Source organism: Theropithecus gelada, chromosome 1 (genome assembly GCF_003255815.1).
Source record: "Theropithecus gelada isolate Dixy chromosome 1, Tgel_1.0, whole genome shotgun sequence".
NCBI classification, from domain to species: domain Eukaryota; kingdom Metazoa; phylum Chordata; class Mammalia; order Primates; family Cercopithecidae; genus Theropithecus; species Theropithecus gelada.
In genome coordinates this window covers 168248224-168267654 of record NC_037668.1, presented here as the reverse complement: position 1 = coordinate 168267654, position 19431 = coordinate 168248224, and the positions used below count along the sequence as shown (strand labels likewise).

Sequence of the window (19431 nt, the reverse complement as noted above, 5' to 3'; positions counted from 1 at the left end):
GACAGCATGGAAAGGGCAGGAAGAACTTTAGAGTGACAAACGCTACCACCTCAGCCAGGTTATCAAGCTCCGAGTCAGCATTCACACATCATGTTGACAGTACATACCCTTGATATGACCTGATGAAAATGGCACTTTACTTCTGTGATCATCTCCTCAAAACCCATAATCCCAGTCTAATCATGAAAAAAATATCCAATAAACTCCAAGAGAGGAGCAAGCTACAATTTATCTGACAGTATTCTTCAAAGCTGTCAATGTTATCAAAAATAAGCAAAGTCTAAGAAACTGTCACAGGCAAGAGGAGCCTAAGGAGACATTCCAACTCAATATAATGTGGAATTCTGAACAGGACCTTGATGTGGAAAATAGATATCAGGAGAAAACTAAGAAAATTTGAATAAAGTATGGACTATCAATATTGGTTCATTAATTGGGGCAAATGTACCATAGTAACGTAAGATGTTAGTAACAGGGGTAGATGGGAACTCTCTGTACTCTTTGCAATTTTTCTGTAAATCTAAAACTTCTAAAATACCAAGTCAATTATTTTAAAAACTAAATTTGAGATGATGATATGAAGCATTTTGATAGAGAATTATTAGTTAAAAAAGATTTTTTTTTTTTTTTTTTTTTTTGGTCAGGACAGTTTATATTGTATTTGGCTTTCTTGGGGTGGGCCCCTAAATAGCAAAGGCATACAGAGAGACTGTGAGAACTTGTTAGAGTGTCTCATTTGTAAACAGAAGTCATTAACTTCACATTGAAATTCAGTACTTCCTATATTTCACTGAATGAAAGGTAAATGTATACTTTTATACTTATTGGAAAACACAGCTACAGTGCTTTTATAAGCAAATTAATTATTTCCATAAGAGCTCTTTAATCTTGAAAAGATGAATTTTGACCTTGATTTGATGAACAGAAAAAGGCATTATTGCTCTGCAGAACACTAATAACTTATCTTTCAAACTTTACACATACTTTCATACATTATTTAAGTATGCTTAATACAGCTTTAAGATTAAGGCAATTAGTGGGTTAACAGTTTCATCAGTTTCAGGCTAGTTTTGATAAGTTTTGATATCTTGATCACTTCATGCTCAACCAGATTAGTATAGTAGCTACTGGTTATATGCATGGGTTATATAAGCATACTTAGTTTAAATAAAATGAACGGCATTAAGCACCAAACACTGGGAAATCTTACGTTCAATACATACTTTTAACATACATACACACTAGTACCTGATTTAAAAGCACAGTAGAATTCGCTTTATATTTAAAAATCAATGCATTTCATATATCCTCAAAATGAACAAGTGAGGAAAGTGTTCCAAATGCAAAAAAAAAAAAAAATTAAATAGTAAGGTTGCCATTCCTACAAATAATTCTGTTTATGATGCAGATTGCATTGAATCTCAAAATGTCTCCATAGAAGCTTGGATGCAAGATTTAAGCTTGGTTTCCATTTGTGTTTTTGTCTGAAATGTTCAAGCTTTGTTGGAAGTCAGATGTCATATGACATAATGATACTACTTCATGGAGCAGTCCAATATCTTCTGAAGTCTCTTTGGCTTCTTTCCCTTCTTTCTCCCAAGGAACAAAAGTCGATGAATGCCGCCCAAGACCAGGTATAAGCAGATCATCTGAAATCTGGGTTAGTGTTTCCCTGTTTTCTGTTTTTCCTTTATCAGTCTGGGAAACTTCAGGGGAAGTGAGTTGGAAATCCAATCCTGAAGCAGGGTCACTCACATTGTCAGCACTGAGGTGCTTGTCACTGTTTTCTTCTTTCAGGATAAACAGAGAATCTGTCAAACCACTAGAGGAAACCCGCTTCCTGGGAGATGGAGGGAGGTGTTTGCCATGGAGGGCACTATCATCTTGTCCAAGATTCCACTCTGCTTGGTCACCAGAACCACTGCAGAGGAAAGCCAGGTTATTCTCACTAGGAGCATTAGATTTATTCTGAAAAAAGAAGAAACAACAAATTCAGAAAACTTTTAATAAGCATTAATTTAGTACTTTTTTTCTCATTTTGAAATAAATGTTAATAGCGTTAAGTTCCTCTCAGAGAAAATACAGCATTGAGAGTTAATTTTACACACTTCCAAATGGCTCTATTAACAGGGATGAAATGGAATGGACTTTGGTTTCCATTGCCTTGCAGCTGTCACCTATCAAATTCAAACTAGATTATATAATTAATGCCAAGTTCTGAAGTCACTTACAGTAAGAACAGGATTGTCATTACTCATACTTCTATCTCTGCTGTTTTTATAGCATTCAGTTGAATTTGCATAAAACAATGTTAAAAAATAAAATCATGTTCATTTTTGGGTAAGAAAAAATGATTTGAATGAATACATTTAGTGAATTTTTTTGAAAACTCAGGAAATATAGGGAAAAAGGGAAAACATTTCACATTTAAAAAATTCCCCACAGACAAGTATAAAATTAGACAGCAAGAAAACATTATTGCTTGACAAAATAATTATGACAATAACCACCAGAACTAGATAAATGAAAGGGAAAATACTAGAATTTTATTAATAGAAATAATTTCTAGTGATTAAATTTTATCAAATTTTTGAAGTTTTGACCCTTACCTATTTAGAGGCTAAATGCTTCTACCAACAAAGATTATAAGATCCAGAATGACAGCAAAGGCAAGAATATTTTCTTCTAATTTTACAAGTTAAAAAAATCTACTAACCGTAGGTTTATAATCAATGTCATCCATTGATCTAAAGAAATCCAAGCTCTTTGCAGCTGCCAGCTTCCCCTGATCTGAGCTGTGTGTGCTCAATGTATCAAGAATCTCTCCTAGTAAGTCCATTTCACCTGAGTAAGGAGTCTTCACTCTTGTTTCAACAGAGTCATCACTCTCATAAAGATAAGCAGAAGCTTCTTCACCATCTTCAGAAGATAACCTGAAGAAAAATAAAACACACAGTAGTAGATAAATAACCACATTTACTGCATGTAAGTAATCTCTCACCAATTACATTACATTAATGAGTTAACAAAATCAATAATTGGTTCATGACCAAATTCTTTATAGTGATATGCATACCAATTCAAATATGGAAATATTTTATACATGCATTAAGAACAAGTAAAAAGTTTACAGTACCTTAGGAAACTGAAAGTAGAAGTAGGGCTTTTCACAGTTTAATTCTGTGGAATTTGGGACCCTAACTTCAGGAATATTAGATTGAACTACTTGGAAAGTTTGCTATAGCCTAAATTCACTTTCCATATTTAATACGGTTTTCCTTTATTTATTCACTTATTTTAGAGGAGAATGCACATTCCTTTATGTAGACAGAGATATATTTAATGAAGAAAAAGAATGTTCATTTTGTCATTGTCATATATCAATTGCAAAAAGCTAAACATATATTTCCCTTATATTAAAATTAATTTTTAACACTTTTTATTAAATTTTCATCTTCTGATATCACCATAAACTTGTCTCCTGTACCCTCAATTCCATTTCTTTCTATTGACTATTATCACCATTCCCGATATTTAACCTTCCTTTCTTCAGAATGAGTAAGAGCCTAATTTAGATGGGCTTCTATTGCCCCTTTAACACTATCCCAGGTATCTCTGTAGACATTATTGCTTTCCAAGAACAAGATATTTAAGGTCCATCTTAGTTTCCTGTCCCAAGATATCCCCCACAACATTGCAGAGCACTGCAAGGTCCTTTTGCTGAAGAACACTGTAAAAGGGCAACATTTGAGCTCTAGGAGCGCATACTCTTGAAAATACCCTTTATTACCAAAAACTTCTGCTGTTAAGCCATACCACTTAATAGGACACCAAAATCCATTACTTACTTGCTTGCTCTTTCAATATCATCATCATCATCATCATCATAGAGAGCACTGTCAAGGCTCTTAAGAGGCCTTTTTAAGCGTGCCTGGAGAGAGATTGACAATAAATTGGCATTGGCAGTTTAAAATAAGGCTCTTTAGCAAATTTTAAAGAAACAATGTGATTTGATAAGAAACACTTTTGCAAGAAATATGCATTCAGGGTTTTTGAATATTACCCAATAACCTGACAAACTGGGACAGGAAGAAAGGGAAGCAATAAGGTATATTTATCTCAACACTTACTAACTTCTCAAACCAATAAAAAAAAATACAAAAAAACCCACAAATCACTGGATTGAATACATATGCACAGTCACACAGACTTTCAGGCCCTGATTTAGGAATACTTGACTTATACTCAATCATACCCCCATGCACCCATCACCCAGTTTCAACAATTACAGTATTTGCCAATTTTGTTTCTTTTATCCCCGGCCCACACTCTCCTCTACCCCAAGCATTTTAAAGCTGTGCTCCAATCTTAATGTGCATATAAATCACTTAGGGACTTATAAAAATGTAAAAGTGTAGATTCTGGTTCTATAGTGTTTCTGAGTCTGAATTTCTGCATTTCTAACAAGCTCTTAGGTAAAGTCAGTACTGCTGAATCTTGGGGGGTCACACTTTGAATCATTAAGTTTTTGAAGCAAAGCCCAGGCAACCTATTGATTCACCTGAAGTACTTCACTATGTATTTTTAACAACTTTTTAAAAAACATAACCAAGACGTCATTATCATACCTAGCAGTTAATAATTGTTCTTTAATATCTTATATTACTCAGGCCATATTCATATTCCTCTATTTCTCCCCAGATTTTTTAGTATGCTTCTTTCGACCACAGTTAATATTGTATTTGGTAGATATTTTTCTCAGGTCTCTTTCAAGGGACTCAGTTCAACCTTCCCTCTCCTATAAGCCATTCATACCCTTTAACATGTTATCCTGTCCTCATTTCCTATAAATTGGTAGCTATATCTGGAAACTTAGCCTCAGTTTCTTTTTCATCTTCCTTTGTTTTTGGCAAGAATATTACATGGGTATTGATATGTGCATTTTTACTTTATTATATGTGTAGGTACATAATGTTTAAATATCTCATTTTTGGTGGTGCTAATTTTCATTAATGACTTCAGGTGTGATTCGTTGAGCCATCCATTATACATCTCATTATCAACTTTTGACTTGAAGGTTTTTAGCATTCCATGATAACCACTGGCTAAATCCACTATTTCATTAGGGGCTAAAGAATTATGCTTTTCTAGAGCATTCCTTCTATATTTATTTGCTGGCATTCTATAAAGAAGAGCTTTACCTTATCAACTGTTTGACTATTCCAAAATACAATGTACAGGAAAGGCAGGACAAATCCTTGATTTCTTTCCTTTTAACAATTTTCAGAGTGATGACCTAGCTAGTGTCCTAACAATGTCCAAAGGCAAGTCATGAGCGTTTTTTTTAAAATTTCCATTATTAATAGATACTTAATGTTGTTCAACCCACCACAATTCTTCTTCTTGATGTTCAAATTGTTCCATCTTTGAAATATTACATGATTGTTTTTAAAATAGTCCTTATCTTTTAGAGCTATATCTTGAAATAGTCTCAGATTAAATGATACGCTTTGGGGTATTCATTTCAAAATAATTTAATGGTGGAGAAAGAGCATAGGTGAGGCTGTGACTGAAATAAGATTGGCCATGAGTTGGTAATTGGTGAAAGCTACATGAAAGGTTCCTGGGGATTTTTATAAGCTTCTCCTTCCTTCTGCATAGGTTTGAAATTTTCAAAATAAAGGTTTTTTTTTTGTTGTTTTTTAATGACCCCATCTGTTACCAGTGGTAGCCCTTTCAAGTTGATTCCTGTGTCCTTTGACATAAACTCAGAAGTGGTTAGTAAGCTTCCTGGTTTGGGCACAATAAGATGTCTCACTTCAACTTAGAATTTTTCTGCATCAAACCTGGAATCAGCCATTTCTTCTAAAAAAACCTGATTTCTTTAGATGGGAAATGGCATTTAAAGGTTCCAGTCTGGGTGCTATGGGTGCTCATGGCTGCAAACCATCCTTTTGAATGAACAACAGTAAACTTGAATTTGGAGACTTCAACCATGACACCAGAGAGGAATAACTTTCTGCCTTCTGATTTTGAGTTCCCAGTCTAGATAATTATCTTCTTTTATTGTAGTCACAAAGAGTAAGCAAATTTATGGAACCTATAGGACTGATCCCTACTCCACTCCCTCTATGCCACTGCTTGTGAGTGGCAGAAAGGAAGGAATGAGTAGCAAAATATGTTCTTATAACCCCTACTTGGAAAGTGTAGTGAGGTTCCCACAAGTTCAGTGATTAGAAATGTTATCTGGGGCCTATAACTGTCTAAAATTGGGGCCTATCACTTTACCACTATAAGTTTAAGGCACATGAGTTAAACAGAAATCCGCAGAGTAGCCTAAGAACAAAGCCACCACTCACAGCAATATTTCTGTGGGAAAAACATATTTTACCTACTCTCTCCAATACTCACAAAATGTAATACAATCCTTTGTTTCTGAAGACAAGCCATTATTATTACACTGAGCTCTGTATATGCTTGGCTTTATACCAGCTAGCATGTCCTACATTTAAGTTTTTGTTTACAAAAGAAACAAACTGAAACAAACAATGTCTATGAAGAAACTGAAACTTTATATTGCTATCAATTAAAATCACTACTCCTTAAGAACTAATACAGGAAGATTAGACAATACATACTTAACAGTGTTTATATTTGTAGAGTACTTTGCAAAACATTCTCACATACACACAGGGAATACAAAGATAAATTAAGTCAAGTCTTTGACACTAAACAGCTCTAAGTCTAATGGACTCTACAATAAATCTGGAGGTATTCCCAGAGAAGTATATAATTTGCCCAAGGATACACATTTTATCAAAACTAGAAACCAGAAAACAGAACTTGTGTCTTTCTCTATTGTGTTGCAAGTCCATTGTTCATTTTCTTCCACAAAAGTTACCTTTATATTCTGTAGCTGTCTGCATGTACCATAGCTTCTCTCTATTTTTTAAGTCCAACATTTTTTTTGTGAAGCTACTGCTTTTTCCACAATCAAACATCTACATCATATAAGCTTCACAGATACATTTAAATTTTAGTTTCATATTTCCTAGCTAGATAAGCATTCTATCCATTTCTGTATAGGGATGTTAAAGTGTATCTTATGATGAGTTTTAACACTAGAAGTAAAATTAGAAACAGAAGTAAAACTGATTAATATGTTGTTTTCCTTTCCTTGGCTGTTAACCTTTGTGTTATTCATACTTACTATACATGTACTTAAAATTATTTACATATATGAAATAAGCTTCTTCCAATTAATAGTCATTGAATATATATCAACCTGTATCAGGAACTGCAATTTATATATGAGAAATAACAACGTCTAAACAGGTGATAGAATATGTCAATTGCTTGATGACTTCTACATCATTTTGTTAAGGTCACAAAAAAAGAAAAAAATTAAGGAGAAAAATAATCATAATGTAATCAGCATTTAAGATAGAGAAGAACAGCAGTAAGATAATCTGGGACCATACAAGCTCAGCAGTTGATAGTGTTCTGGTGGGTTGCAACTCTGAAGCACAGTGCTTTCAGGGGAAATAAAGGACAGTTTTCCCCATGTTCAGAACATACAACACAGGGCAAAAAGGCCTGGTCACAATCTTAAAAACAAAAGTCTTTTGTGGGGAAATGGTAGTAAGTAAGCTTAGACAGCAGAAAACATACTGTGTATTCCTAAGGATGCCAATACCTAGCCAGTAACAGCACATCTTCATCCAGGTTAACAAATCACAGACACATCATTATTAAAAACATGCATATGAACTGCACAGGACTTGAAATGTAAATGACTATGAGAGAGAAAAATAATCTCAACTCACACAATAAAAATAAAAAATATATACATTCTTTTAACACAATTGGGTATAGTGACTTATCCTTCAAAATCCAGCTCAAGTGTAGCCTCTGGAAAGCTTTATCTGGTAAGTATTCCTCTGTATGGCCACATATTTGGTAAACATTTGGCAAATGGACTATTAATATCAGTGTGTTATCTGCTCATGTGTCTACCTGCACCACTACACTCAGAGCTCTCTATAAGTGGGATTCAAATTTCTTACTTCTTTGTGCTCTTTGCACCCTATTGTATGCCTTCCTAGCATGGAAGACAGTAGCATGAATGCAGTATGTGCTTACTGGGTGTTTGTGGATTAAAGAGATGCTAGAAATTCCAAGAATAATGTGGCTGCTGCCTTACTTTGAGGAAGTACAGAATAGCAGCTTACAGTAGGTTCTCAATAACTATTTGCTGATGAAAAAAAAAAAAAAAAAAGAATAAATGACATTCGCTTGCCTTTCGTTCATTAGGTCCTGCAAGTTCAAGGTCTGCACCCTAGGGTTCCCTTTGTTCTAACCCAAGGGCATCACCATGGCCTTCTTCAATCCCTTATATTTGTCCTGATTTGTCCTAGCACAGGACTTTGCATATGATGATTCCTCTACAAGAAAAGCTCTTCTCTTACCTTTATCTTCTTTGCAGTCTTTGTCTATACACATCTATTCTCATTGAAACATATGTAGTAACTGCCTACCCCATATTGAGTTTCTCTTATTCTGTCTTGTAGAACCCTACAGTCTGTAAATTGCTGACAGAGTGATCTTTTTAAAAGGCAAATCTAATCATGCTATACCCCTATTTAACGATATCCTTCAATGGCCCCTTACAGTTTTCAAGATAAAGCTCATACTCTTTGCCTTGCACAGAGGGATCTGCCTATGGCAGAATCTCTGGAGGCTTCACCTGCCATAGAGATGTTTGCTCCACACTACCAAACCGTCTCCTTTTCTTGTATACTTCTCAATGTCTTCTGCCTGTCCTACACGTGGGCTGATATGCTACCAAAACTTCTTTCTTCCTGGCTTTTCCCCCCAGCCTCCCCATTTTTTTAAGTTATCCTTCAAACCCTGGCTCAACAGTTTATCATTCAGGAAACACTCCTTTGCTCACCAATTAATTTATACACCATAAAGTTCTCTCTCCCACTGTACAGTAGGCTTTTGAGGGCAGACCCCTTGCCTTGCTAATTTATCTCTCGTGCCCTCAGAATCTAGCACATTGTGTGGTACATACTAGTTCCAGAAAAACTGCAAAAGACTCTGAAAGGAGCAAAATGATCATGAGGTGTCTGATCAGTGGAATGATGAATGCTGTCTAGAAGGTCCTGTCTTCTAACTGTCTTTTAACAGTTAAAAGACTTCTAACTGTCTTTTAACTGTCTTGCCAGGATATAATTAGACAAATTGTACAACCAAGGCCTTACCTGAAGTGGCAGTAATGACAATCCATTATAATGGAACAAAGAGGTTGTTGTATTTATGGAGTCAATGCCCACAAAGCCCTCCCAGGAAAACTCACATGCTGCCTGCCTGAGAGAGTCCAACCTTACTGCGGTAAGAAAGACCCTTTTCTAGAAAACCAGGAACCTTAGCAAATTTGGAGACTCTCAAGAGGATCTCACCCTAATTTACAGATGTTTCAGGTAAACCATATGGTGGCAAGGTTTCTTGGGCTTAGTTGCTTAGCTTCAAGATAGCAAATAGCAGAGAGTACATAAGCTCAATCTGAGGTTTCTTATGAAAATTTACATAAATAAGCAAATTCTGAAGCCCTAGCTAGTCAATACTGCATGGCTATAGATTTACAAAGCAAACTCAAGGAGGCTTAAATGTTAATTAACTTTCTAGTTGCCCCAATATAAATAGTCATGCCAAATCTAGTAAGAACAGCCTTCTTTTTGTGACTAAGAATAATTTTAGAGATTATTATGAACACAAGCGGGGAGGCTGTTGGAAAAATTGTGAAAGACTTTGAAATGGGGAAAAAAAAATATTGCCATCCTCCCAGTGGAATGCTGAGTGCTGTCTAGCATTCTTTTCCAGGATTTTCTGATACTATACAGGTCTGTACCATTCATGGGTTCTATTTTATAGCTCTGTAAAGATAGAAATTAACTTGTGAAAGGGTGATGGTAACGCAAATGTTTCTTGTCCACAGAGATGCAAGCAAATTTTGTCCAGTGAAGATGTAATTATTACACTGTGGACATTATGGTTTTGTATCTGTCCGCATGTACATTTCAGTACTCTAGACTGTTTCTGTTTTTTAGATTGTCCTTTATACCACTTTATTAGGGTTTCCATATTAATTAATGAGCTAATTAAAATATGAGTCATAAATTTATTTTTATTGTAAAATTATTCTTTAGGGCAGGCAGAAATGTTTTCTGAATAAATGAATATCCTTATACATAGTAGGTAGTTTTTGCTGAGAATCTATTAATGAACTGATAAGAAAAATATAAAGAATAAAGTACTATACTAGTTGATTGACATAAACATTTTTAGTGTCCATGAGGCACAGAAGGGTATTATATTCATTCATTCAACAAAGATTAAAGAAATGCCTGCTTTATGCCAGGCATTGGGCTACATGCTAGGGTACAATATGGCTAAGAAGAGGCTCCTTGTCCTCATGGATATTATATTCTAGTAAATGAGACATGAATTAAATTGAACAGTCATACAAATGAGCATAAAAATTATGACTTCAGTTAATTTGTACTAAACTATGATTGCTATGAAAGCCTTTCAGGAAGTTGATCTAGTGTGGGAGGTCAAGGGAAGTCTTTTCCTGAAAGATATTTGAGTTGAGCTCTGAAAAGTTAGTAGGTGTTAGTTAGATGATGGAAGATGTAGCAATATGTGCAAATGTCCAGTGGTGGGACAATCAGGACAAATATTAAGGAATGAAAGATAACTATTGGTGTGCATTGTGGATTGGGGCTTATGTTGGTACATGAGATTTTTTAAGGGGCCCATTAAGACTTGCAATTATCCTCTTAATCACTAGATGGCAGACACACATTAAGAAGGCAAAAGCTGGAAATTTAAATTCAAGGGGGATTATAATAGTAAGGTGGGGGAAATCAAAGATTCAGCAGGGAAGTATGGGAGATGAGAATTTAGTAGGGGCGGGTAGCCATGGGATAGCCTCTGGACTTACAGGTCCTGACAATGAAGAGCAATAGAAAGCCATTTAACCAACAAATATTTATTGAGAACCTACTGAAAGCTGCTACTATGTATTCCCTGAAAGTTAGTAGCTGTACCTCATTTTTCTTTCGGTTCTTAGTATATTTTCACTTCAACATCCATTAAGCACTTATTACCTGCATACTACTGCCTTCCATGCTGTGAAGCATAACAAAAGAAATGAAAAAGATGTTTCCTTTACTCAAGAAAAAATATAGGGTGAAATGTCAAAATACTACATATAATAGAGCAGTTATAAATAAAAACTTTATTCCTCATTGTATGAACATAATTGATAAACTTTTTGATCATAGATGGAAATCTTACATAAATTACCGTTAATACTGATAGTGTCAAATTGTTGATGTTCCTAAATAATGAAAAAATAGGTTCAGTCAGCTAACAACATAACTGTAACTACATATTGTAAACCCTGGTAAATTCTGGGATCTAATAAGAAGGTATAGAAGTTTCTGAACTGTACAGACCTGCTGCAGCTATCACATTAACACTGGTTATTTCACTAGTCATGTTGAGGCTGTGCAAATTAGTAACTCTCCTTGAAAGGTAGTACTACACAAAACAAGGGCACATTTTTGTTTGGATGTAAAATACATCATCAGAAAACAAAATAAGTGAAGTTTTACATCATTCTGATACAAAGAATTAAGAATAAAATGGGGAACTGGATGTCACACAACCTCAATTAGACTGCTCCTAGGGCCTAAACACACATAATTGTAAAAGTTTTGCTCCCCTGAACATGTAAAATGTCAAGTACACATCTAATATATGTAAAAATTCATGAAGTGAACATTCGTATAACAAGGGATGCTTGCTAAGAACGTGAAAAGGTACTAAATTAATGAAAAAGAAAGGCTATCAGCATGGAATACAACTTATTAGAGGAGATATTCTACTAGAGACACTGACCCTACAGGTAGATATTGAGTGAAAAAAACATACTGGTAAAGACAAGAAGGAAAAGTATTTTATATGAAAGAAAAAAATATAAGAAAATGTACATAGAAAGTGACAGAGGTAGAAGGACCAAGACACAAAACCATAGAACTTAATGTCTGAGGAGACCTCATGAAATTAGTTTAGTTACAGTAAGCAAAATAAATCTTTCTTTTCACTGCAATGGTTTCCAAAAAGTGCATCAGAAAGTAGTATGATGAAAATCACTCCAAGGAGTGCACCAAGGAGACTGTCAACCTTGCAGTTACCATTTTGATCACCAGGTGGCAGACAAATATTAATAAGGCAAAATGCAGGGTAAATTTAAATTCCTGGGGGTTGGTAGGGGGAGGAATAAGGGATATAGGCAGATGAATGAGAAAATATAAATTTTTAGACATAAAAAAATTAAGATGCTTGTAACATATAAATTTTTTGAAAGTAGGTACAATCTGTACTACTACCTCCATTTTAGAGTTGAGGCAACTGAGATCCAGAAGTGTTACCTTGCTTATCTAAAGCCTACAACAAATCCCCAAGCTTATGTATTTTGCAGCCTAAGAAAAAAATACCTGCATGAAATAATATGTGAATAAATTAAAGAATAACATAGAATTATAATGGTTACATCTTAAAATGCATGGCAGTTTATAATTCGAAATGAGCTTTAAAAAGTTGTTTTAATTTGTATAGGAAATAACTAAAGTACAGAGTTAAAAGACTTACCCATGATTGATTTGCTTCAGTGTGTTAGCTGCTTTATGTGCTGTATTTTATTTCATTTAAATATCTACTATACAACAAATTTGGTGAACATTTTCTCTACTGTACATATTAGGAAACCAAAAGATTCACAAAGCAAAGTGACTTGGGCAAGACGAGGTAAATCATAAGAGTGTGACTCCAACCCAAGTGTTCTCACTCATGAACAGAACTGTTTTCATCATAACTATCCTAGATAAATAAGTCCAGAGAGACCCGGAAGAAATAAATGTCCAAGAACTAGCCTGAGAAAGGCTAGCTCTAAAAATGGCAAGCTTTAAACGTCATTTTTTAAGGCAGGTGGTAGTTACAGAATAAGAGTGCTAATGTTCCAGGTAGGTGAAATGTCAGGATGAAGAGACAAGAGTTGAACATTCCTTGCCAAAGATGCTGAAAACATACCTGTCGGGGCAAAAACGTAAACTGGAAGATTAACAAGATACCTGATGATTAAGGGCTATTATTATTAGGCTAAGGACACAAAATTTTATACAAGCATCAGAATTACATTCCTTGAGCAGGTGACTGCTATGTGAGACTAAGTCACTAGCAAAGATTCTGATGTGGCCCTAACACATCCAAGGACCCTTTACCAATTCCCCCAGTCCATAGTGATTTCAGATTCTTTGTCAGTTTTATTCATGTATTTCTCTACCACTCAACTGTCACCTGATATATTCTCCATTATAAAGGCAGTGTTTAATTTTAAGTACATTCCTCTCTTACCAAATCCTTGAGACTAAGAATCATATCTTTTCATTTGTTTTGCTTCTAATATCACTTCCACTTCCACTTAGAATGCAAAACCTGAAAGAGAATGTCACTCCCATCCTAACAATGAGAAAAAGGTGGATAATCTTTTTTTAAAATCATAATTTTTCTTGAACCTATGAGACCTGTGTTGCAAGTCAACCAAGAAAACTGAATTTCATATATTACAAGCTCCTCCAAGGAGAGATGAGAGACAGGATTAATTTCACTCTTGGCAAAGCACAAGGAAAGAGGTAGCTGCCATATAACAGGTAAGAAAAAAATCTGCTAAAATGTTAATGAAGTCTTAAAGGCCAACTATGGGCTAACATGTCAGCTTAGAATAGCTGGGAGTCTCAAAGACAGGGGGAGTTTGCACATGCAAGCTCTTTTCCATATATAAATTCCTGTAATTTTATTTCCAACTGAGGTAACTCTACTACCTGGTGCTCATAAGAAAAATTGGGAGCAGTACAGGAGACTGAAAAGCACTCCCCTTGGTGGTTCAGGCTTGCAGGAGGTGACAGGCTGCACAGGGGCAGGCATGAAGTCCCACTGACTTTTGAGGACATTCATTTATATAAAACAAAAGCCCTGAACTGCTGACAAACTCACTGCCTCCCAAGACTGCTGGGGGAAATGTAGAAGTAAAACCTTTATCTGCCCTAGGGAAGAATAAGAAACCTTCTTAAGCACAGAATCCTATACTGATACCAAGCAGGTCTACTACCACTGGGCAGGGCAGAAAAGCCTCGGCCACCTAAGACCAATCACAGATATAAGGAAGTTTCTCTGCCATGAAAAGAAAGTGGAAGGATGCCAAGAAAGCCCCACTCCTGAGGCACGGGGGCACATGGCCCACTTAAGATAAGCACAGAAAACACATAAGGCTAGGATCAACTAACTAGTCACAGATGTTAACTGCTGTGGGGGCGGGGGGAAGCATTGAGAGGAAACCCTCTATATAGCTCAGGGGTACCAGGACTGCTGATAGCTCAGAGTGAAGCAAGAACACTGAGAAAGTTTTCCAGTACCTTCTTTAGAAGTACTCTACTCTAAGCACAAGATAATAGCAGCCCATTGCAGGTAATGATATCAACAAAATCAAAATCCAGCTCATCTTCCAATGGACTCAGCCTCTTAAACAAATAGCATTACAGAAGAAGAGCCTGCCAATTTCTAGGTGTAAACACTATTTAACTCTTTCTACCCATTTCTGGGCGTAAATACTGTTTAACTCTTTCTATACATGGGGTCCAGCGTTCAATTAAGAATTACCAGACATGAAAAAGCAAGAAACATAAAGATGGACAACATGCATGAATAGATAGAATGATGGCAGACAAATGGAATCTGTTTTTTTTTTTAAAGTCAAGTGTTAAAAAAATTTAAATGACGTAAGACATGAAGAATTCTTCTGATGGGCCCATTGGAAGACTAAGGAAAGATTCCGTGATCTTTAAGACAGGTCAATAGAAATTACTCAAAATGAAACACAAAGAAAAAAGAACAGGAAAAACAAAACAAACAAAAAATCAACAAGAAGAAACAAAACAGAGCATCCAAGAACTGAGGGATATTAGCAACCAGTCTAATTCATTCTGCTCCCAACACATAGTTGGCATTCATTAATTTTTTTGTGGTATGTTGTTATTAAAGTTGACAGGATATAAACAATATTACTAATACTTATGAAACTTCCGGTGACTGCTGGAAGAACAAATTCTGTCACTACACTAATTCTAATCTTCACAATAACTCTATGGAAGTGGACATAATTATCAATATTTTATAGATCTGAGGGCTAAGAGGATTAGAGAAGTTAGGAAAGTTATTCAAGTTCACATACCTTCCAAGTGGTAGTACTGTTCTGGTCCTGTTCTCTTATACTACAAAGCCTGGAATCTTTACATTCCCACAGGGGGTCCTTCTATTAAGTGATGAGGGTGATGGTTTGATGTAAAAAGGAAGAGTAAAAATAAACATCAATGAAGTAAAGTCTTTCTGAATTTCTAAATAATGTTCCTTAGTAAGTTAAGAGGAAATAAATGATCTTGAAAACTCTAGATCAGCAGGTCTAGCACAAAGTAGGTGTTCAGAGGAGGTATACAATCTCGAAAGCTGTTAAGCAGCACAACTAGATACTGGTTGTGTTGAACTGAATTAGACAAACTCTCCATTATGCTATGTCCATTCTGTTCACATTGCATTAAATGCATTAAATGCTTATTAATGCTAAGTTGGGGTCTGTTCTACAATTTGACTAAAGAAATCTGCATATTCGATTTTAGAGAGAATATGAGAAACCAGAACTGATCCCTTTACAGAGTGCTTTCACTGAATACAGATTAAGAAGTTTAGTGTCTATCTAAAAGATCCCAGAAACACAGTAGTTTATATTTCATTTCCTTATTGTTAATCAGAAACTACATAAAAACCCGTCCAGTGGCAACACTCTACCAGGCATTCTAAAAGACTGTCTCTCACTGAAGTGTGTTAATAGGTAGAAGGAAGGTCTTGTATTCACAGGAAGTCTCATTACTTAACTGTGTTTATATGTAATATGTCTGTGAACTGTTAATACTTTTAGCCAACTTTAAAAGACAGTTCACATGCCAAGTAATTACATCAATTAAAAAATTTTTAAATACATTGTTTCATTTTTTTTTTTTGGTCTTTAATATTTGGAAATGCAAATTCTACCAAAGACCCTGCAGTAACTTTTCAGGACCAAGAGATTATTGATCAGTGCAAATACAAGTTTTATAAGATTATTAAATAGTATTCTCAAAACAAGTCAGTGACCCTTTGATAAATGGTAAGCTATTTGCAATTTCACTTTTGTTGACACGGTTTCAATATTTCAACATTTAAAAAGGTTTCTTAATACATGACAAGTCTACTGTATTTTCAATAAGACACAGAATTCAGTTCCTCTCACTAACTAATGTGAAGATGACTTTTCTAGCTTGGATAAATAATTTAAAAAGCAGTACTGAAGAAAAGAACCATATTATTTTCAATCACCTTAGTAAATTATGTTTTCAAAAAAATATATAGCTAAGGATTAAAATGTTTGTTAGTAAAATAATTATAGCTGCATTTTATTTCTCAGATTTACCATATTAATATAGAATTAGCATAAATGTGTGAACATGTGGAATCATACAAGAGTAGACAGAGTATAAAAATGCTTCTGGTGCTAAATGAATCAAAGGTCTTAACAGAAATTGCAATTACATTTTGGTCTCAGAATCAAATAATACTAGTTTTCAAAAGAATTTACTATAAATGTCAAAAACACTAATAAAGGCAAAAAGAGAACAGATCTGTGAAATAACTGGTATTATATTCAAATGTTAGAAAAGCCATAAAGAACTTCAGAGAAGGCTGAAAAACATAGTCCTATTTTATAATTAGTATAGGCGCACAGGTCAACTTAAGATATTTATGTATTATTCTAGTGTTTTATGTTAGGAAGACATGGTAGGAAATATAACAATGTGTAGCAGATACAAATCCAGCTCAAATTATAAGATCCTATTATACCCCCATAGTTAGAGATCTATTGACATTTCTGAAAATTCCTTTCTCTTGGGGGACTTTAATAGGCAGCAGCAGTAGCCCTACAAAGAAAAGACTGGTTTTTCCTTTCATCGACACCAGCATTGATCTCTGACAAACTTTAAAAGCAGATCTTTATTCAAAACCAGAAGAAAACTGGCATTTCTTTATCCTAAGATTCTTGGAAAACAATAACAACTTGTCTACAAAAGGTAGGCCCTTTTGGAATAAAAAAATGTTGTTAATTTAATCAAGACCCCTTATAAACAAAAAAGGTAACAGGGAAAAACAAAGTCAACTAGGACAGAATATAATGAGGAAAAAATATTAATGATGTGATTACTGATGTAAAGTCTAGAATGGTAGTATTCACTAGATTTACTAAATGGAGAAATTAAGTTACTTTGTTTTTGCTTCAAGACATTGTAATAAATGACAGTCATTTCTGGCAATAAATTTGAAGAGTAAAATTATAACATTAAGATGCACGTCAACTTTAAAATGTCTCAAAATATGTACTGAACATGTTCACATAAAAAGATTATCTTCCATTATATGTTATTAATATACCAGGTATTGTTCAGCAGAGCTAAACATTTTAAAAATGAAGTCCAAGCAAGTTATTGAAAGGAAGAGTTGGCTTTGAATTATTTCTTTGATAGAATTATGTTATTGAATAATCTTATTACAATATAAATGTCTCAGTGTGTATTCTGTTGTATATTCTGTTGTGTTTCTAAAAGATACACTACTCTGAAAGGCGTTAAAATTTTTTTGTAACTATCTTCTAAGGAAAGTACTACACAATGTCCACTAGAGGGCACCCTTGTAATCTATAACTGATTTAAAACAAACATTTAATTATAATCAAATTTAACATTTTAGAAATTAGTATTATTTCAACAGAGAAACAAAAGAGAAAAATAACTTTCTTTCACATTAACAATATGGAGGGCATATTTTCCAAAGTGAACTGGAAGGATCAATTTTATAAATTACTGACATTAGTATTAATATAATTAGACTACATATATCCTTGGAACGCAGACTGCTAAAATGTGTTTTCATTTAGGCAGTTTTTTTTTACGGACATGTGTTAAAAGAAGAACATTCACTTAACTTATTTCAAGAGAGTCTATCACTTGAAGTTTTTTCTTTTTTCTTGAGGCAGAGTTTGGCACCATCTCGGCTCACCTCAACCTCTGCCTCTCAGGTTCAAGTGATTCTCCTGTCTCAGCCTCCCGAGTCGCTGGAATTACAGGCATGCGCCACCACGCCCAGCTACTTTTGTATTTTTAGTAGAGATGGGGTTTCTCCATGTTGGCCAGGCTGATCTTGAACTCCCGAACTCAAGTGATCTGCCCACCTCGGCCTCCCAAAGTGCTGGGATTCCAGGCATGAGTGACTGCACCTGGCCTATCCCTTGAAGTTTTATAATGTTTTCTTATTATTTTAACATTTCAGCTTGATAATAGTGTTCTCAATACTGAGCCAAATCAGTGATAAAAATAAAGATTGTCTTGCTTATCATGATTTGATCCAATTATTTGATTATTTTGTAAACGTTTATTTTACAAAATAAAGTATTCCTTCCAATTTTCTGCCCCACCCCTACTGCATGTAACAACTATTTTCTCTTTTTGATTTACAATTACTTTTTTTCTTGGTCAAAAGTAAGTGGTTACTTTCCTCTATAAACACTGAGTACACCCTTTTTCTCCTGACCAGTAAGGCAAACTATTCAACAGACGGTATTTTTCCAAAGATCCCAACAAGTATACAGTTTTCCTAAATCTATTACATCATCCGAACAAGAAACACTGTATTTAATTACATTCATTTTATTCCCAGAGTCCAGTGAATTAATATGAAGAATAGGTTTCATAAATACAATACTATAAACCACACCCTACTAGGTGCAGACATCCCATCTTTTCTCATGCTTAGGAACTAAGTAATTTAAGACAACCTAAGAGACTATCTTTTCTTATAAGTTTCACAGAAAATTTCATCTGCGGCATTTTAAAATATGACATTTATTATATATAAAAATAAACTATTTAGTTGCTCATTTTTAAAAAAAAATGCTAACATATTGAGATTTCTCTTAAGTCCCTATTCAATCAAAATATGACTTTGAAATGCTTTACTTGTAAGTCTCTGCATGCATAAAAGTATATATGACTTCTGAGCATATTTTAAAATATAAAAGTATGTTACTCATCAACTATAAAATGAACTCATAGCTATTGTGCTATGTTCCATAAATCCATTAGAATGTTTTATAAACCATTAAATGCATAAAGATTCAAAAAGACAAAAAGTTTCATTTTTTTTTTTTTTTTTTTTTTTTTTTTG

General features: G+C 34.5%; 1 protein-coding gene across 1 annotated transcript in view; it reads right to left on the bottom strand.

Annotated features, from left to right (window-relative positions):
• Positions 1-639: 639 nt before the first annotated feature.
• The window catches only part of DENND1B (DENN domain containing 1B), a 273717-nt gene continuing 254925 nt past the window's right edge, over positions 640-19431 (bottom strand). The window contains exons 21-23 of the mRNA XM_025365141.1: positions 3849-3931; positions 2717-2933; positions 640-1968 (exon numbers count right to left, since the gene is read on the bottom strand). Of these exons, the coding sequence (XP_025220926.1) occupies positions 1456-1968; positions 2717-2933; positions 3849-3931 (813 nt within the window). The 3' untranslated portion in view covers positions 640-1455. The remainder of the gene's footprint in view (positions 1969-2716; positions 2934-3848; positions 3932-19431) is intronic.